This window comes from Plectropomus leopardus, chromosome 2 (assembly GCF_008729295.1).
Source record: "Plectropomus leopardus isolate mb chromosome 2, YSFRI_Pleo_2.0, whole genome shotgun sequence".
In the NCBI taxonomy this organism is placed as follows: Eukaryota; Metazoa; Chordata; class Actinopteri; order Perciformes; family Serranidae; genus Plectropomus; species Plectropomus leopardus.
The window spans coordinates 29,542,145-29,563,981 of NC_056464.1; the positions used below are offsets into that span (position 1 = coordinate 29,542,145).

General features: G+C 36.9%; 1 protein-coding gene across 2 annotated transcripts; it reads right to left on the bottom strand.

The window, feature by feature from the left end:
* Positions 1 to 877: 877 nt before the first annotated feature.
* Positions 878 to 21,258, bottom strand: slc6a11a (solute carrier family 6 member 11a). 2 transcript variants are annotated; one of them, XM_042508069.1, is made up of 14 exons: positions 21,084 to 21,258; positions 16,056 to 16,190; positions 15,832 to 15,972; positions 15,087 to 15,174; positions 12,341 to 12,473; positions 8,257 to 8,391; positions 8,074 to 8,177; positions 7,265 to 7,389; positions 6,685 to 6,797; positions 5,191 to 5,328; positions 4,878 to 4,980; positions 4,524 to 4,624; positions 3,582 to 3,752; positions 878 to 2,961 (listed from the first exon to the last, which is right to left on the bottom strand). In XM_042508069.1, the coding sequence occupies exons 1-14, from the start codon at positions 21,256 to 21,258 to the stop codon at positions 2,848 to 2,850; spliced, it is 1,776 nt and encodes a 591-aa protein (XP_042364003.1). In that variant the 3' UTR covers positions 878 to 2,847. The 2 variants fall into 2 exon arrangements, with proteins under 2 accessions (XP_042364003.1, XP_042364012.1); XM_042508078.1 differs by lacking the exon at positions 21,084 to 21,258 and adding an exon at positions 17,295 to 17,339.
* Positions 21,259 to 21,837: the final 579 nt, after the last annotated feature.

Genomic DNA, 21,837 nt, shown 5'->3' on the forward strand with positions numbered 1-21,837 from the left:
GATAGATAAAAAATAAAAATGCCTTGAGATATTTAGCTTAGCTCAGTATTGAGACTAAAAGCAAGAGGAAACAGCATGTTTGGCTCCATAAAAAGGTAAAAGGAAAAAAAAAAAGAAAACCTGCCTACCAAATCACTGAAGTTATTTTTTGTGTATTTAATCCATATAAAATAACAACAAATAACTTTCAAGTACATTCAACAGCTGTTAAAGAGCGTCCTCAGCTAGAAACTGGGAGCAATCCTCACTAGAGCAGTGATTCTCAAAGTGGGGTCTGAGGACCCCTAGGGGTCCATGGCAATCTGCCAGGCGGTCTCAATTCATTAAAATCATCATGTGCTTTTTATGCCTCCACACTGGCATTAGCCGAGGCTGAAGGCATGATGTTTTCGGGTTGTCTGACCGTACATCCGACACATTTTTGTGAATGCTATATCTCAAGAACGCCTTGAGGGCATTTCTGCAAATTTTACACAAACATTCACTTGGACTCAACCCATGAGCTGATCAGATTTTGGTGGTCAGAGGTAAAAGGTCAAGATCTCTGTGACCTTCTCTGTTTCATTCTCCTTGAAAAAAACCTTGAGGGAGTTTTTTTTTTTTTTTTCAAATTTGGCACAAACGTTCGAGTGGACTCAAGGATGAGCTCATTAGATTTTGGTGGTCAAAGGTCACGGTGACCTTGCATTCGTCTCATTCCTGTGAACTCGAAATGAGTACAATGAGGGAGTTTTTTTTTTTGGTTTTTTTTTCAAATTTCGACAAATGTTCAAGTGGACTTAAGGATGAACTGATTAGATTTGGGTGGTCAAAGTTCAAAATCACTGTGACCTTGCATTCATCTCATTTTTGTGAATGCAATATCTGAAGATGGCCTGAAGGTAGATTCCTTGAATTTAGCACAAATGTCCACTTAAACTCAAGATTAAACTGATTAGAATTTGATAGTTGAGGGTCTTTGATCAAAGTCACGGTGACCTCATTAAACCTATTTTTTTGGCCATAACTCAAGAGCCTTGGGTGTCCACCTTGATACTGTGCTGACTGTTTAGATCTTCTGAGCTGCCGGCAGGAAGATATGTGTGAAGCATGTTTTTACAGACATGTATGTAAACTGTAAGTGCAACTTGACTGGTAAGCGGAGGTATACAACAGCGTGGCGATATATCTAGCTTTAATCATAATACATCGTCATCAGAATCCACTTTTTATTTCATCTTTGTGAGCATAAAAAGTTAAACTATTTCTTGATATGTATATATTCTGAAATGCACTTAGAATTTGCCCTTTTCTCTCTATTTCCCTTTGATCTTTGTTAAGGTTGAGAACGCTGTTGCTTACAGTAATTGACCAATCCTAAGTCCATCTGGGGTATAAAGGGTTAACATCACCCTGGTGTCCTCTCATCAAAACGCCTGTGGGATTTTTCCATTTGATTTTGGATCGCTGCAGAAAATAAGCTCTGTGGTAAACAAACATTTATAATACTTGCACATTTTGTTCAGCTAGAATATCTTCATAAATAACACTTTCAGGATATTTGAAGCCTAAATACTATCTCCAGAGGTAAAAACTATTTTTAGGCTATTAACACGTCATCACAACGAGGCTGTCGAGATGTGTTCGGCACGGCTCGATGGGATGACGTTCTGTACTCTCACTAAGTTACTTGTTAGCAACCACCTTGTTTAAGACACATGAAAGCTTCAGAGTTCACAATGTGGTATTTAACGACCTATTTTTTTGACGTAGAACAAATGTGAAAGTCTCTTGGGCTTTTGTTAACCACAGACCTTATTTGAGACATCTAACCAAAAACTCACTGACTTCGAGATGAGGGAACCGGAGGAGCTGACTCATTAACTCATTTCCGGATTTTAGGACTCATTCCTTGGGTACTCTATTGCATTGTTTTATGGGTTTTATGTCTTGACATGGTTAAAATACTTCTAATGCATGTCTAATATTTTATAATTAGGGCTGTCAAATGATTAATTTTACAATCACGATTAACTGCATAAATTTACTAGTTAATCGCGATTTTCACGACTAACATAATAATATGCATATAATAGCATAATCGCATTTTTTTATTTGCATGCTATCAATGTCATTATTTTGCATCACAAAACAGTTTTGTAGTTCATATTGACAGCATAAAGCAATTTGTGCCTGATTGTCTTGATTAGCAATCAAATAACTGCAAAAAAAAAAAAAAAGGTTGGTACCACTGGACTCCTCAGGTCTTCTATGATACTAGACTAAAACTCAGACTGGTACAGCCTGTTAAAGATGGGAATGTCAGCTGGGGATTAAGTTGATTATAAAATAAAAATAATTTTAAAAAACCTTTATGTGCGGACCTTAATCACATTGCATTTAACACATAAATGCTGACAGCCCTACTTCTAATACATTTCTCTTGTGTCGTTCTTAGACTACAGAAGTGTAAAAAAATCGGCTATGTCAAATTATTCCAAGGTACGTATGTACGTAAGATACGTATATAAGTGGTACCCACTATATTCTCTATCTTATAGCGGTTCTCAGCAGAAAGAAAATCGAGACCCTCTGCATAAAAGTGATATCATAATAAAGTGATGACTTATGTACTTTTAGTTTTTATGCAATACTTAACTACTTAAGTTACTTTTACTTAAATCTTCATTGTGTTGACTGTGACAAACTGTATATTTCAAACCATTCCAAAGTCTCAGCATGTTAATTTGTACTAGATGTGATGTGAACAGTGGCTACTTTAACAATATTAAACTACAGTGATGCCTTACCCACATAACGATAACGTTTGTAGTGAGTGAGCTAAAATATGCAGATGCCAAGGATTCATTACACATTGCCTTTTTGTCCATCGTCAGGGACACGCAGTAAGGTGCCGCTGTTTACAGTTTCCCTTGCCATCACTGGAAGGTCTTCTGCAGGTTGCAAGCTTTTCTTTAAACGCTGGAGGAAGATATTAATATTGTCAGAGAATATCACTTGCAGCAGAACATGCAAAAAAATCGGTAAAAAGTTTAATTCGTTTCATTATGACATGAAAACATCTTGTAAAAACAGAAAAACATCTTGTTATAACAAGAATTTTTTCTTGTTAAGCATTTCACATGTATTTCAACCACTAAACCCTGAGCAAATTAGTTTGATTTCTTTCAAAAAACAAAACTTGGCAAGAAGAGATGACAAGAGAATGATCGAAAAAAGAGGGAGAGAGAAAGTATTCTTAATTAATAATTTTAAGAAATAGGGGAAAATGTCCAGAAAAGTATATTTATAATAATTATTTAATATTAGTCTGAATTTATATATTTATTTTTTTTTTAACCCTTTCTTTCTCCCCCCCCCCCCCTTAATTTCAGGTAATTTTGTTGTAAATTGTATCTTCATTCCATGTTATTTTTGGTGTAAATCAGACCAATTTGGTCAGATTTGAAAGGGTTAATGTAATTATTAAACTTGGAGTGTTTTACTGTGATAGGTATTAGTTAAATATTTTTTTAAAAATCATACAAGGAAGGTTCAGAAACTTCAAATATTGTAAAATAACCCTGACAACCACCACTGACCTGCCAGAGAGTCCCTTTCCCCTTGGCCAGTTTGCAGACCATGGTCAGTGGGACCATGGTAAGAGATGACGTGGCCAGGAACCAGCCAATCCCGTACGCCCACCAAGGATACACATAGGAGTTGTTGAACTTCATGGGGGTGTATCTCAGAAGCAAAAACACAAGCGTGCCCTTTAAAGGACCACAAACTACCATTATTACCATTAAATATTGTTGAATGAAAAGGAACAGTAGATTTTGTAAATATGTCAGGGATGGACGGATGAAGTCTGTTAAGCTTTCGGGTTTTCTTTGTATTTGTGTTGAAAAACATTGAATCTTCAGGGCTTCAAATGCAGCGATCAGTGACATCTGGTGGCCTCTATACTTACACGCCTCTTTTCTCAAAGGACTGCAAGTGATTCACAACCAAGTCAAGTTTGTGAAAAACTTTTTTCTATTTTTCTTTTTTTCTTTTGAGACTTCCCAAAGCTACAAATATTTCATGTTGAGCCTCCCCGAGTGGCTCCGAATGAAATGCATGATTTTATTTTATTATTTGTCTTACATGATGTGTTCAATGACCACTGGAAATTTGAAAATCCAACGATAATTCCGGTTTCTAAAATTTCTGGCTGCGATGGATGGTGTCATTTTAGCAATTTTTATTTTGGTGGGCCTGCAGTTTGGAGGGCATGTTTTTAGAGAGGACAAAGTCCAAAAACTTTTAGAGAAAATTAAAATCACCCTAAAAATGTTAAAGAGAAAACATCTCCAAAAATTAAAAAAAAAAAAAAAAGGGTAATTATTTAGGCACTGGTATTGTATTTTTTTAAACAATACCCAGCCCTATTGAAACACAGAAAAAAAAATCACAGAAATTCACAGACGTGAAAGAAGCTTTGGTATCATCCGTCCATCTCTAATAAATATAAATCACTGTGGTCTCCTTTAAACACCTACACTGCAAATAAGAGGGGTGCCGTACATCCACAGGTACTTCATCAGTGACAGAGGTTTGTAACCAATCATGTCCTCAATGTTGTCACAGAAGCGTTCAGCACCTTGGACAGAGACAATCACATTACACATACTGTACTACTCCATAAAGTATGTTATATAAATTTCACTGTTTTTTTTATCATACTTTTTTGTATACTTAAGCTACTTTTCGGGGCAAGAGCATTATATAGTTAAAGCCTTTCTAAACAATACAGTGGAATTGGGACATTGGTTATAAGGTTGTACAATAATGTCAATAGACCAGAAATCAAATAAACAAATAAAAACACAGTTGTACTTGCTGACAACTCCTACCATAAATCCATCCAATAACTACTGACTGGAAGATTGCCATCAGAAGAAGAGCGGGACCGCTGCACACATAGTGATCAAAGATCTGCAGAATGTAAGCCCCAGCCTAAAAATTAAAACAGACAACAAATTAGTCTGGATTCCAGTTGTCTGTGTGCTAAATGAAGAGCTCACAGTAATGTTAGTCCTCAATGAGAAGAAAGTGGTAAAAGACAGTCTACATGCTTTATTGGGTGTTAATAGATCAATCTCTAAATAGGTCTTGAATGATGGATTGTTTACATGACCACCAATGAATGTACGTCTTACAGCTTACCTGGGTCACTAATAAGAGGCCAAACATAAAGCAAACAGCACAGAACAGCATCAGATAAATCTCTCTGCGATATCCTTTTCGGATCTGTGAGGGGTAGACGTCTGACAGAGAGGTCATGATGCTTTCAATCCCAACAAACTGGATAATGACAAAAAGACAAGTTAGTATAGAGACCAGGGTAAGGGTAACTTTGTCATTTTCAACATGGACATTATTTTCCCAAGTTTTTTTGTTTAAGTGACTAAAGGAGAAACAATTATTTTAAATGAAATCAAAACTGGTTGTGACAGGCTCACATATTATTATGTGTCTGACAACATTATGTAAAGCAGTGGTACCCAACTGGTGGGTCGCGGCTGCATTCTGAATACACAACTCAAACTCAAAAGTAAAGTCTGTGAAAAATGGCAAGCTGTTTTTTGGGGTTTTTTTGCATCCTCCCCCACAGCTACAAATATTTTTTCTTGAGCCTCCCTGAGTGACTCGAGGAAAGTGTAAGTCCCACATGATGTGTTCAAGGGCCATCAGAATTTTGAAAATCCAACAATAATTTCTGTTTTCAAAATTTCTGGCTGTGATAAATGGTAAAATTTTAGTGATTTTTATGTTGGTGGCTCTGCAGTTTGGAAGGCATTTTTGAACATTGCTAACATAAATAAAACTCACCCAAATAATAAAAATCATTTTTAGAGAAAAAAATGGCAAAAGTTTTTTAAAAATAACCTAAAATTTTAAAGGAAAAAGAGTCACCAAAACTTGAGTCTTTTCTTTTCATCCCAGGGAAATATCATACTTTTTACTTCACTACATTTATCTGAACATTTTAGTTTCCGGTTACTTAACAAATCAGAATGTCTGCATAAAAACATATAAATAATGTTAAAAATATGATGTATTGTTAAAAACTAAACCATCCAATGAGTATGAGTACGGCTGAAATTATTACTCAATTAATCTCAACAGAAAATGAATTGGCGATTATTTTGATTGTCAAGTCATTTTCTTGTTTTTTGTTTTTTTTTTAAATAGTTTTGAGTTTTTCGGGTGTGTTTTTATTTTTGTGTATTGGGTAATTATTTTAAACATTTAAGTATAAAACACTATAAGTTAATGACCATTATTTTTTTCTTTCTTATTTACTTTTTACTTTTCTACTTAAACTTTCCATACTTTAAGTACATTTCCCTTACTAAATCTACTTGCATTAACTTAAATAAATTTTTTATTAAGGACTTTTATTCAATAGAGTATTTTCCCAGTGTATAGTACTTTTACTTGAGTAAAGGAACTGAATATATCCTCCACCACTGGCCCTGAGTGGTTACACTGCCTCCTGCTTCACAGCTGTTCTCACACAATACTGAACCAAAAAATATTGTCTCCATGAGTCACTTATTGGAAAATAGGGTCAAAGCTGAAAAAACTAATGTTACCCTTTGAGAAAAGAAGGAACCTTAGAGGATTTTTTTTTGGTCTGACATAAGCAAGACTGACCTGTCCATCTATTCCTAACAGGATGATCATGATGAAGAAGCACACAGACCAGATTTGAGGCGATGGCAGTAGGGTCACAGCTTGTGGGTAGACTATGAACACAAGGCCGGGGCCTGCAGAGTGCAGTGATGATGTCAAGTTGTTTAAAGAGGAGTTAAATACATTTAAAAACTTATTTCACACTTATTAGTTTATGTTCTTGTGAGTAGTGTCAAGTAATTGTCCAGACTGCACGTGTTCCTCTTGTGTAAGAGAGTTATGTAAGATCTGATTGTAAATTCTGCAGCAGGGCGGCATAAAATTGAAGTATTTGAAATCTGAGTGGTGCTGATGCCCACCATCTGTCTGATTACATGTGGACGTGACGTAAGCCACTGGTGTCTGTCACAACTTTAGGGTGGAAATTTTTAGCATCGGTGTCAAAGCTGATATTTCATCTCCTGCACTTGTTCCTTACTTTACGAATTAAGGCAGAAAAATCCTACAAGATAAGGCTAGAAAATTAAAATGAGGAAAAAGCTTCATATAGTCTATAGTATGAAGTATTTTAAAGTGGCACAAAGTGAATTCACATCCGTACCTGACTCAGCAACTGTAGAAATGTCGACGCCCTGTTTTTGTGACATGTAGCCCAGAACTGAGAAAATGGCAAAGCCGGACACAAAACTGGTCCCGCTGTTCAGCAAGCAAAGATAGAAGGAGTCTCTGCAAATCAGAAACAATGCACTGTCTTTATTTCTGTCTTGGTAACACAAATCTGAACGAGTAATACAGAAAATAAATGCTTACAGACACCCTAAACTTAAACCATATTTAAGTAACATGGTAACATGTAATCAAATTCAACCAAGCAAAATTTGGAAAAAAATAATAGATAAGTGGTGGATGCAAATAAATTAAATCTGACATGAAAATTATACTGAGTTTTTTGTTTTTTTTATGCAAGACTACAGCCATCAGAATTAGGACATAGATAAGTGCTTCTATTACAAAATAATTTATCAAAACCATGGGAAGAAGGCAATTAGAAGCTTAAGAAGAAAAACACAAAAAATGGCCCAAAAAACTGCTCAAAAATTTCAGTTGTGTAAAAATAAATAAATCTACTTTTTCTGCAATTTTTTTTCTTTCAATTTTTGTTTGTTTGTTTGTTTGTTTTTTCCATCTCTTGCCAAGTTGTCCCTTCCCCTGTGCTTTTTAATTTTTTAATTTCTTAAATCACACCTATTTGCTCAGGGTTCAAAGGTTTAAATACTTGTGAAATGTGCCTGAATGCAGTACAATAAAAGTGGTGTAGATCCAGGTTTCAAAGTTTAAATAAAAACAATTAAACAGATAATTGATGTGGATAATATTGGATTATTCTCAGCTCTACCTTGAAGTACTCACCTGTAACAGTTGTTATTGTACTTGTTGTAGCTCCCGAGTGTAGTCAGGCATCCCAAACAGATGGCATAGGAATAAAATATTTGGGTTCCAGCATCCATCCAAACCTATAAATAAGAGACAGTGTTATACTCCCACTTTGCTATAGAATAATATGATGGAGTGGGAACACAGGCTGAATGATACCTGTGGGTCAGCGAGTCGTGCAGGATTGGGGTACAGGTAGTACTTGATACCATGAAGTGCTCCAGGAAGAGTCATTCCTCTGACAAACAGCACCATCAGCATGAAGTAGGGGAATGTGGCTGTGAAGTAGGTAGCCTGCATTTAAACAGAAATTCATTTTGTTACAAATTAAAGAAAAAATCCCCATAAGGATTGTGACATTAGGATCAATACAGATATAAGGTGGTAATTGTTTTAGTAGTTTCGCAGTACATCGCAGCTGAATAAATCATAAAAGATATGACCTCTTGTGTGACTGAGGACTCAACCAGGAAATATCTAGCTGACCTGCTGTGTGCTCGACTGCAAAAATTCAGGCCAAATGTGAATCAGAAACTCTACATCTTTTTTTTTTCTTTACCATTTTGATGGACAGGGTTGTCAAATTTTGTTATAATCTAGGGCCGCTATGCAAAAAATAAATCAATGTAATTATAAAAATTGCAATTAGTTTTTGCAGATTGTAACATGACTTGATTTTAGTGGGACTGGTATGTTTTGCATTTTATTTTCACTGAAAAAAAAATTTAAAGTTGATGATGTGATTTTTGCTGGGGTCTATACCAAAGATGCATGCTCCCTTACCACTAAAATATTAATTTGTTGGTTGAGGCATCTCTGTAGTACCACAGTGCCTAACACATTTTACTTTTATAAAAAAACAGCCAATTTTGGTAATTGCTTTTGGCGATATTGCATTTTCAATATCATCATTCAATAAATCATACGAGAGTGTTAACTCATATCATTTAGATTTATGGCTTTGGGGAACAAGTATGGCAGGGGAACTGAATGAATCATGTTACGTGATTTTGGAGCACAGACACCCAGGATCTTATGAAAACATCTCTGTTACAGAACAGTTTGCCAGTCAGCGTTTCTGGTTCACTTTCTCACAATCACAGACCACGCCAGGCCTGTTCATCTACTGCACCCCTGACAAATGGGAGCACTGGCTTACAGCCACTTTTCACTGCATGTTGAAAAGCATCATTCCTAACACTCAGTGTTCAATGCTTGGGGCTAAAGCAGGCTGGCAGGTGTTACTTCAAATGTGCAACAGTTTTTTATAATGTGTAATAAATCTTTGAACACCAGCACAGCAATAATTGGTTCATTAGCTCAACTACAGCAACCCCCTGTGCAATTATTCAAATGTGCAATATTCTTTGGACTCTTGAATGTGGGCTATATTAAATATGTTACACATATGTTAAACATTGTATGTATTCTTACTGTTCTTCTTATTCGTGTATATATCTGTTGTACATTGTAGGATCGCACACATATTTATATTTCTAATTCACAGTCCACTTCAAAACTTTGTATTGTGTAAGGCACATAGTTTTATATTTTTATACACATCGACACTCGGCACATTAGACATGTTGATACTGGTGCTATTTGTTTCTTACTAATACTTGTCATTCATTCATTTATTCATTGTACGTAACCGTTTGCCCTCATGGGGGCGGCTGGAGCCAATCCCAGCTGTCATCGGGCGGAAGGCGGGGTACACCCTGGACACATACCTTTCACGCTCACAGTCACACCTAAGGGCAATTTAATCACCAATCAACCTGACCTGCATGTGTTTGGAATGTGGGAGGGAGCCGGAGACCCCGGAGACAACCCACGCAGACACATGGAGAACATGCAAACTCTGCACAGAGGGGCCCCCACTCACAGGCCTGTTCCAACCAGGCATCGAACCCTGGACCCTCTCACTGTGAGGCAACAGTGCTAACCAAGACGTCACCGTGCTGCCCCCTTAATAATACTGTATTTCTATTTTATATATTTAAACAATTTACACACTCAGCAAATTATACATATTTATAATATATTAAATGGAATATTCTGTTTTTCTGTTTTAGATTTTTTGCATACTTTGTGCTGGTACTCGTTTGTGCTTGGCATTGGAGTGACTGCAACAAACCACAATTTCTCACAGGGCATAAATAAAGTATTTCTGATTGTGAGTTTGATTCTGATTCTGAGGTAAGAGTTGTATAAAGTTTGCAAATCTGACGTAACCTCTGTGCAACAGGTTATCCAACAGAGATTTCCACAGCCTGTTTTAACGCTGTGGGAGTGTCACAGTGTTACAAAAGTGCTGGAAAGCTGTATTACTGAAAGCATGGGCATACATGAGAGCCAACTGGTGGTTAGGAAACCACTGGAGGAAGAAGGTTATGAAAACAGTCCATGGGGAAGAATACGTTTTGTAACTACCGCATGCTTACGGTTTAAGATAATTGTTAAAGGAGTATTTCACCAAAACACAAAGACGTCCTCACAGAAAACAAGCCAATCTATGCAGTAGAAAGATGAAAATACTGTTAAAATTAGTGCTACATGAATAGAGAAAAAAAGGAGAAAAAGGATTGTGGCTTCCTCTTTTTGCACAAGATGTAGAAAACCAACAACTATCAGGAATTACTGCACCATATGAGACCGATAAACGCTACTGCTGGTGGGTGACGTAATGCACACTCAACCATGTGGCAGAACTGCAACCAGTTTGGTAACAGTCTCTTATTACAGTTAAACGGTAAGCCAAAATGCGTTTCTAAAAACATTTGAGGTGAGAAATATGTAACTCCATAACAGAATCTTGTTTTTTAGTCAGTGCTGCTTAGTTTTAGTGTTTGATCTAATATTTTTTGGCCTTCGTTTTAAGTGTGCTAGATGCAGTGTGGTGCTTACATCCTGTTCACAAACTCAGGCTATTACAGCTAAAGAGGGCATTAAAGTATGTTTCTGAAAACATTTTAGGAGAGAAATAAAAACTGCCTGTTTTACCGTCTGATCAGATTTTAGTCTTAATGAGTGAGAGAGAGAGAGTCGGGTCTCATGATGCACTTCTATACTCTATAGCTGCTTTTCTTCCAAGCAGTCCAATTCAGTTTGGCAGGCTTTTTTTTGCGTTTCCTTTACAGAAAGTCTTGGATGGTACCTTTGGAACTGTCCCCATTTTTCGTCACCCTTCTGCTTGGGGTACTTTGCACACAGATCTGGTACTAAAAGGTGGAGCTAGAAATGGTGCAGTCTGCTGATTGGTCAGTAGAGAATCAACACTGTGCTCAGAGCTGAGCTGTGGCTGCTTTAACCACTGTTAATGCTGTGAGAAATTTCAAATACATTAGTACACTCACAAAAATAATAATAATTCACTGGGCTGACTGCTGACAATTTTTAGGATGGAACGTTTACTTGTAATGTTACTTAGTGCATCACCTTAAATCTCAATGTGACAACCTTGACCACTCAGTCTGTTTATATTGTCTCTCTTGAATGACATACACTTTTAGTATATAGTAGATGTTGAAGCAATATCAATTTCAACCAGATTACATAAACTGCTTATATTTTAATCAACTATTTATAAATATCCCATTGAGAGAGACTCTCACTCCAGCTTTCAGCCTTGTTTTGTGGATGATAAACGGGTTATCACTGGTGAACAAGGAAATACAGAAAGTGCTGCTGGACGGAGCAGCGAGTGATAACGACCCTGCCCACATGTAAAAGTCTTTATTGTCTGCAGTAGAAATACTACACAAATCTAGAGTCTGTAGGTACCTGTTCTTATGTGTTACTTTTGGTTCCAAAGGTACTATGCTTAAAGCTTTTTGTTCGCCTGTTACCTCGGCAGGAGTAGCAGGTAATAGGAAATAATACAATAATACTACAGGCATTGCCTGTACTTACTTACTTACGCCAGTTGACGTATTTTACATCACCGACCTTGACAGGAAAGAAGGAAGTACCACAGTTCATCTACACATTATTCCCCTCATTGTTTTGATACAGAGCTGGTAAAAAATGGCTGGTATGAATGTATAATTGATTCAAAAGCAACAATTCATGATAAGTTCAAATTCAAGATTAAACTTTAGACTGTGATATAATCATTTTACTCTCATCAAATCACCAAAGTAAAAATAAAGAAATTAAACAAAGAAATTATAAATAAGTGTGGGAAATTTAGAGTAATAATCAAACATCGTTTTTGAGTCAGGATTTATCATTTCTCTTTTACCTTTCCTGTAGATCTCACTCCCTTCCAGACACAGAAGTAGCAGAAGATCCAGGACAGAAGAAGGCACAAAGAAAGGTCCCACTGTATGTTACCCAGCGCCTCTATGCCGGTGGAGATATTTAGTACCCGTCGTCTGTAACAACCAGGACATCGTTAACCAATCATTTGAGGAAATATGCATATCAGCATGTCCATTACTGTTGTGTTTAATTCTTAGTGCAATGGTTCCCAACTGGTCCAGCCACTTGGTCAAGATTACTCCTTAGTCATCAGTTCAAGGTCCGCACATAAGAGAAATGACCAAATATTCGATTTTATCTGACAAAATTTAAAGAACACATGGGCTTAAAACACAGTGAAATAAAACACAATGCATATAGTTTGGAGTAAAAAAGGAAAAAAAAAATTTAAATTGCTGATTTTTTTTGTTTTTAAAGTTTTTGGGGATTCATTAAATGTTAAAATTTTGGGTAGTTTTTGGCAGTTCTTTTTTCTTCTCTATGTGAGGAGAACACTTCAAGCCTGAGTCACTCAGAGAGGCCCAAGGAAAAATATTTGTTGCTTTGGGGAGGGTAAAAAAAACCAACAAAATTGCCATCAAAGTTTTTACACAAACTTGAAATGATTGCGAGTCACTTGCGGACCATTCAGAATGAACCTGCAACCCACTTTTGGACCACATCTCACCAGTTGGAAACCATTGTCTTACATATGTTTTATATGTTTCTACAACAAACTGACCTAACTGTTAAGAAAATGGCAAGCAAGTCAACTCTGTGCTCAGTTTTGCGCATGCTGATAAAAACAATGACAAATAAAAATGTCAGGTGTAACTAAAGGTTTGTTACATTTAGACGTCCAGATGATCCAGCATGAAATATACCAGAGTCCTAGTAGACTTGAATGGAATGCAGCCATTATAAGAGTTACTTAACAGTCTAGACTGACAAGTCAAAAAGTTAATTATGAAAGGTCAAATGATGTCAAAGCTCAGCAAACTTCAAAATAATACATGCTTGAATGAGCAATTAAAAGCCCTTTACACCTTCAATACACAGGTCTTTTCAATTATTTTGGCTGAATAGACTCCTTTCCAAGGTGAATTCAGAGGGGAGTGATGACTGGAGTCAGATGAAAAATGTCCCGCCTTAACACACACTACAAAACTATCAAAAGAGTGACAGTGAAAACACAGTCTGTACAGGTCAGAATTGGAGGGGGTTAAATATACTAAGCACTGGTAATATATTATCTCAAAACAAACCATAAAATTGTGTATAATTACCATAAATGGCAAACTTTAGCCGACATGTGGCATCCACATTTCTCTGTCCTCTCATGAAATTCCATTAAAGGTGCTATATACGCCATTCCAACATGCTCTCATCAGAAGTCGTCACATATCACTACTTGTCATTGGACTTCCACGTTTACATATTATCCTCTAAGTATCCTCATGTGTCTGCAGATGACACTGCTGGATGCTGCTACTGACACTGGGATCTCAACAAAAGTACATGGTGGGATCACGCTATAAAAGCAAAAACACACACACACGCAACCAACGCAAGGAAGTCAACAAAAGCCTGTGGTGAGATAAGCCAACAAGGGCTTTTAATTGCTCATTCAAGCATGTATTATTTTGAAGTTTGCCAACAAGGACACGGAACGTTAGGCAAAAAGGGCATATGGTTAGGTCTGAAAAAATAAACATCACATTCAGACAGGAAGTGAACATAAACCTCCTGGGTGAAAGTCCAGGGTTTGTCGGACCCATCCACTACCCCTCACACCCGGCCTATAGGGACCTTCGCGCTGCTTATGTTACATTGTTACCGGCAGCATTTCAACCTGATGCAGTCCTGCAACATATCATGTGACATGACAGTTCAGAGGCCTAATAACACCTGGTTCAGCATGACGAGGTAATTTATGAGCATAAGAAGGGGCTGGACGGTCAGAGTGTGGGCCGGGAACACGACTCTCACCTCTGACGTCACATGCAAACATGGACATGGCTGAGCTGAAATGGCGGCAGCTGGCAGCACTAACAGTCCACTAGCACTAGTACAAGCACTAACAGTACATTGCACAACAGTAGCAACAGTTTTGACAGGGCTAACAGGATGCGATTTGGACCATAGGAGCTTTTTCATAGTTTCAAGAACCCCCTTTTTGTTTTGTCCACAAAACAACATCTAGGAACGATCACTTTTTAGCTCCTATTTCATCAAGGTTACAAATTGACTCGACAAATAATTGCACCAGTGTAGCACCAGCATGTATAAAAACCCATTAGCAGTGTAAACAGTAGAAAACACAAACAGCTCAAAATGGGGAAAAAACTGAAGAATACACAGAGAAGTGGACTGACAGTGAATTCTGCTTGCTGGCGAACGCCACTTCAGCATTCTTATTAGTGGTGCAAGTGCAAACACAAAATTGAGGGTGGGGTGCCATTACATCAAGTAAATCACTCAGAGTTTGCACATACCCAACCAGTGTTGAGCAGATGGCCAAGCAGCCAAAATAAGAGTGGAACAGGGGTGTTTAGGACCTCTAACATTACTGTCTGTGCCAGACAAAACCTAAATGTTTCTAAATAATGCATTTCATTTTGAAAAAGCAAAATGCAAATAGCACATGTCTTGTTACTCAAGTTTAATTATCATGTTATCCTCGATAATCTTAGACAAATATCTTCTCAATTCAGTCTTCAGATAAAAAAAACAAACAAAAAACTTACTGCCAAAACTCTATTACAGATGATGATGCATTCACAGGCGAGGTCCAGTTAGCAGTGGTATTATAGTTGTTCAATATCACACAAGAATCTAAAATATATTAGAGTACAAACACAGTTGACACTTAACATTTTTTAAAGATATACTATGCAGGATTTTCCTAAAAAACAACGTATAGACTTACACATGTAGACTATTTTTTTTAAACTTTTTAAAATTTCTTTTTAATTTTGGCACATGGGACGTTTATAAGTGTGTATGTGACTGTAATCAGACTGAAACACTGCACTGGAAAAATATAAATATAAAGAGGTGAAATGCCAAACAAGAAGGAATCTTGGTTTGGTTGTTACTTTTTTTTTTTAGTCAAATGTGTTTACGAGCAGTAACCAACAATCCTGCATAGTATACCTTTAAACACAGTAAAAACTGGAAATGCATGCTCAATAAAAGTATTATTAGATCCGTTCATGATAAATTAAGTGTTGCATACTGATACAGCAACCACTTTAGGTAAATTCCCACAACCAAAACCATCACACTTAATTATAAATATAATGAAATAATGCAACATTTTCCTTATAGTATGCTGTTCAAATTAATGGTGTCATTGATCAAACTTTCACTGATATAAATAATTAATGTATATATACTTAAAATGCACACAAGTAAGACCATAATAATTAATAATATGTGTATGGGAGAGAGATAATAGTTATAATGCTCAGAGAAAAATAATTAATTTACCTGTATTCCATGTGTTATTACAGGTGGCCCATGGCAGCTCAGCAGAGAAGGAAGAGAAAAGGTAAAGAAAAGCCCAGGCTATGATCACAATGTAGCTGATACATCCATAGAAAATGATCATTTGGCTGGCATACCCCAGACCTAGAAATAACAGGAAATGTTAAGATTGCACTGCCGTAGTGTTTCAGCTTTACTTTGCTAAACTCCTGACAGGTATACTTCACCTTCAAACAAAGGGCAGACCTTCCTCCAGCACATGATTCCTCCCTGGCTGGTGTACTGGCCCAGTGCTACCTCCAGCATGAACAGAGGAATGCCACAGGCCACAAGGAACAGGATGTAAGGAATGAAGAATGCACCTGAAAGTGTAAAAAAAAAGCACTGTAAATGTGCATGAAATACCAAGAGCACCATAATCACTTTCGTCTTTCTGATGTCTGTTAGAATATGTGACTTTTACTATAAGTCGGTTCATCAGTCGGTAACAAAGTGAGACTAGAAAATGCATTTCCTGCAGAAAATGCATGTGGTTGCTGACAGCTGAAATGATTCACAAAGCATTTCTGAAAATGCAGAAATGTGAAATGGCTTGCTCAAAAAATGTTACAGCCCTATTTAGGTACACTGCTGAAAAAAATGGAAATTGAATTGTAAAACTGGCAGAGTTGGAGGCTGAACTGCATAACCCGAGGAAGGTAAGAGCTGAAAGATATTGCTAGAAAAGCTGGAAGCTCAACTGTAATAGTGTCAAAGTCGGGAGGTCCATCAAGTGAAAAAGCTCAAAGAGGAAATGTCTTGCAGTTTTATAAGCATAAAGGGTTTATACCTAGTGGTAGTAATGAAGTCTGTATAAAAAAATGTGCAGAAGTAGTAGAATTTCAAGTGGAGTAGTTTGAAGAAAATTTGAAGCTCTGTAGCAAATACCAAGAATGATACCCATTTCTCACCAAAATTAGCGTGTGCATGCGAATTTTTCAAAAATGGGTAACCCATTAAATATAGGTGATTGATACTCCCACTGCCAGTGAGGCTTGCTCCACACGAGTCTGACTTTCTGTCAGCTTTTGTGTGTGTGTGTGTGTGTGTGTGTGTGTGTGTGTGTGTGGTCAGTAGACAGCAGTAGGAGCAGAGGTCTGAAAACTTCTCAGTGGTTTCTTTTCTTATGTATTCAGCCTTTCTGTCAAACTCCGTGCAGATTAATTTGGATCGATGTTTTAGTGCTGCTTGGGAGGAGATGGAGGGTAATTAATGATGGCGCATTATTGCATCTCACCGATTATGGAGCTGAAATCATTGCTTCCACCAGGGTCTGTGTTCCCATCAATGCAGAGCGTGTGTCTACTGCAGTGTCATTTGAGCTGGTGTGAATGCCACTCGTACGCATTGCATTAAAAAGCCAGATGTTGGCAGCCGTTAGCGGGTTTTTGTGCTGTGGGAATGAAGCTTTATAGTGTTTAAGTTACCTTAGAATGAACAGTTTACATCTACATATGGAGTGGGTCCTCGTTCATGGAGTCCATCATGTTGTTTCTACAGTAGCCCAGAATGGACAAAGCAAACACTGACTCTAGATAACGTGTGTTTTTGCCTTGGCCACCATAGTTCTACTTATTTGGCACATGGGAGAAGGTTGAGTTCTGCAACCTCACTGCTAGATGCCACTAGATCATACACACTAGACCTTCAAACAATTGATAATTAGAATTTATGCAGATTATCACCTGTCAACTCACCTACTGCTAAATTAATTATATGACAAATCATTTAACCCTTTGAGACCTGAGCAAATGGGCTTGATGTCTTTCATAGTCATTAGGAAAAAGGCAATGAGCAACCTAAGAAAAAGATTAATCAAGATATATATATGTGTGTGTGTATGTGTGTGTGTGTGTGTGTGAGTGTGTATGTGTGTACTTGTGTGTATAAAAGAAAATTACCCGAAAATTAGAAGAAAAAAATGTAATGTTTAATATTTAATATTTATGTAATAAAAAACGTGGATATTTTTCTTTAAAAATAATTTTCAAAATCTACTAATTTCGTGCAATTTGCAAAACAGTTCTTGCCAAGTTGCTCATTGCCTTTTCCCCCATGTTTTAAAGAGAAAGTTAATCTATTTGCTCAGATTTTGAAGGTTTAAAAACTTGTAAATGTGTCTGAATGCAGCACAAGAAAAGCTATGTTGATACAGGTTTCAAAGGGTAAATCTCGAATCTGCTTAAATTTCCAGTGTGTGGGATTTAGTGACATAAGAGTGAGATGGCAAAACTTATCTTGTGTGCCAAGCATGTTGGAGAACAATGGTGGCCAAGGCAAAAATGTGAAGGGCTCTTTCTTGATCCAGCGTTTGATTTGTGGACAACTGTAGAAACAACATGGCAGACTTTATGAAAGACGACCCACTCAGTATATAAACAGTTCATTATAAGGTAACAATATCATAAAAATTCAAATTTTCAGATGATTATAAACAAATGAAAACATAGTTATGAATATTACATGCCATTTCTGCCAAGAGATGCCCCTAAATCATGCACACTGGACCCTTAAGCATGCATATTTCAAAACTTTGATTAAGGTGTAATTTCACTTGCAACACTTTTTACTGATTTGCCCTCAGAGGCCATACACTCTGCTGTGTCTATTTATTGCTTTGAGGAGATTGCCCAATTGGTCTCCACTCTTAATCTGAACTGGCGCGTTAATATTGAATGTGCGTGTATCATCCATACAGAGTTTGGCTGGCGATGTGGCTACAGCCAAGATCCCTCCCTTTTTTGACAGCTGCATTGTGGCCATGACTGTCAACCTTTTATGCAAAACAACAAACAGATTAAAATTCATTCTGAAACCTGATCTTAAAGCCCCGTGTGGTTATAATATTGCAAATATAGCTCATGACCTTTTCAACAGAGATTACCTTTAGAGATTACCGTTTGTCAATGTTGACAGTTTTAGGGGGGCTTTAAAAGAGATGATTGCAACACCAATGACAGGAGTGACAGAGAAGAAGAGAGCTACAGTGCAGCTATATGTATGGAAAACCAGCTACCACATCAACTTTTAAGTCAACGTAAAAATAAAAAATACAAAACAATTGAAATATGTAAGTGCTTAGTGCTTAATCAGCATATAACAATGCAAAAAGAGTGCAAAACTGTCCCCATCTTCATTCTTTTAGTGTTATTGAAGTGTTGATATCCATTTTATTCATTGCAATTTGTTTTTGTTTCACTGTAGGATTTTAAGTCAAAAATATAACCAAAGTTGTGATCTTAAAGTACATTACTGGGTTCCTGCAGATCTCTAGAAAATTTTTAAAAAGTATTTAATTTAATTGAAATGATATTAAAACATTAAATCTATCTGAAAAGTCTTAAAAATTCTAAGACATGGAAAAGAATCTTTTTTTTATTTTTGAAAAATATTTTTTTTAAAAAAAGCCTCTTACATTAACATCATGCACATCAGGATGCCGAAACTAACAACACTCATATTTTCTTTCAAGACAGGATTCTTAAAGCAGAGAATTTGCTGTCACTGCACCCCGAATAACACTCAGAGTGCATATTCAACAAAAACTGTCTTTTTAACTAAGATTTTGCTGCATGGCTGAAACCAGTACAAGACAATGCTTACATTTAATGCAAAAGGTATTTCTCACTTTGTGGAATCCCACAGAGTGAGAAACACAAAATTGCCAAGAAAACCAGCCAACAAAAGCCAAATATTTTCCCCCAGAATAAACATTTGGGGAAAATGTCCCTAACCCTAAGTTATTAATGTTGGTTCTGCTTTTCTCCTTAAATTTTGGCTATTGGTCTTAAATGTGTTTTTGAGTGGCATCACCGTAAGATGTAGGAACCCTGCATCAGTTGTCCCAAATGTTGCACAGAGGACACATTTGTCATGTGCACCTTGGGTCATGTTTGGAGTTGAATGGAGTAAGGAGTCCTTTGTGGGAAAATCATAATTCCTTTAGAAATTTAGGGAAGGTTTACATTTTTCACTGTTAAAGAAAACGACATTGAACTTGAATGAATTTCTCAGCTGATGCGACTCACAGATGTACCAGGACCATCTTTATCATTAATGTTTGTATGTTTTTCACCAAATACACAAATGGCCTGTAATTGAAAGTGCCCTCTTGACTTTCTCACGCTCAGCTTTTTACTCATCATGTAAGAGACCAGCCAAGCAGGTCCAGTCAGGTCAGATTCTATGTAACCAATATCACCGTATTACACAATATGTAATTGATGTTACAAAACTCACTGCACCATCCTGTTTACAGTCCTTGAATGTAAAAAAAAATGCTCTATATAAAAAATCAGCCAGATGAGCATGGTGTTTTGTAAGTAAATAGAAATCGGAGGGATTCTGCAAAGAATGTGACTCTGCTCTTGCACAAAGGCAGGCAGAACTTTATTTTCATAGGCTTTCATAACCTGTCAAATCCTTACTCATCAGCTGTGAAGCAGAGGGAGACACAGACGGAAAACAGGAGAGATTTACACAGGGGTTGCCACCATCGATAGAGGGGCAAAAACTGAGTTTGTATAAAAAGATAATAATGCATTCAGCAATTTACTACATATACAATACTGCATGTTTTTCAGGTCTTAAAAGGGGAACTACAGCCATTTTCAAAATCCATACATTTAATTATTACTGAGTGCTAAAACTCAAATTTGTGAAGTTATCAATAAAGTTTGAAGATGCACCACATACAATGAATGATTAAAGATGGTGTAATGGTTTTTCTGTTTCACAACTGAATACACTACAAGATAAAAAGGAAATTGAAAAAAGCAAATTGGGGTTCAAAAAAGGAAAACAAAAAGGAAAAAAATCAGGTCCTACTCATTGTCTTTGGAGCAACTTTAGTTTTAATATTCTATGAAATCACAAGTTTGAGAGTCACTTTCAGTTTTGAAATAGTAACTAATGTTCACAAATACAGATCAAACTTTCCTTGGCCATGGAAATTACATATTGGATTTAATAGTTTATCTGGTTTTCCCCTTCAAGAGGTGTAAAACAATTACAACAATCTTATAATTTTGCCTTGGTAAATAATATTCTTACATTTACTATAAACATATTTTTTTCAAGTTAAGAGACAACAATGAGAGACTTAAAAAAGGAAAAAAAAACTTTGCATGCAGGATCTCACACTATACTGCACTGTTTTTTTTTAAGTGAAGGTTTGGGTAGCAGTGCTAAACCAGCAGAATAATTAAAAGACTCACCACCACCATTTTTGTAGCACAGATATGGAAATCTCCACACATTTCCAAGTCCAATAATAGCACCAGCCACAGACAGGATGAACTCCGTTTTGCTGCCCCATTCGCCACGTTCCTTGGCTGCTCGTGAAGCAGTCTTAGGAACGAGATGACACAGCCTGCACAGAGAACCCGCCATGCCGCTGAGGGAGAAATGATCTAATGGGGCAAGTGGCATAGATCCATGCTGGATTGACTAATACAGAATAGTAGGGGTTACCTAATTGACAGACTGCAAGGTATTTTAGCCACAAGGGGGAACTCTAGATGTGCACCAACAGTTAGCCAGTTACAAAACCTCAATGCTCCTCAAGTGAGAAAAAAAAGAGGGGGGGGGGGGGTTTATATGCGTGTGACTAATCTCTTTTGGACATGGTATTGAATGGCTTAAAGGAAGGCCTCTCCACCTCACACGAGATGTGAATGACTGACAACTGATATAAAAGACTTACAGTTTTTCTCAAGGCAAAACTCTTTTTAACACATTGTAGCACAAGAATACCAATTAGCCTGCCAATCTTAACTCAAGTTTTTAATGTTTAGCACCATATTGATTCATTTTTTTACAGTAAATGACATAGATAACTACCTTTTAAATGAGCCTGTGTTTATAACTTTCCACCTGCCACTCCGATCTAAATTTGAACTTTACATCCACATGTCAAGTTGCCTTGCAGCACAGTCCTGTATTTGTGAACTCATATTCATATAATGTTTA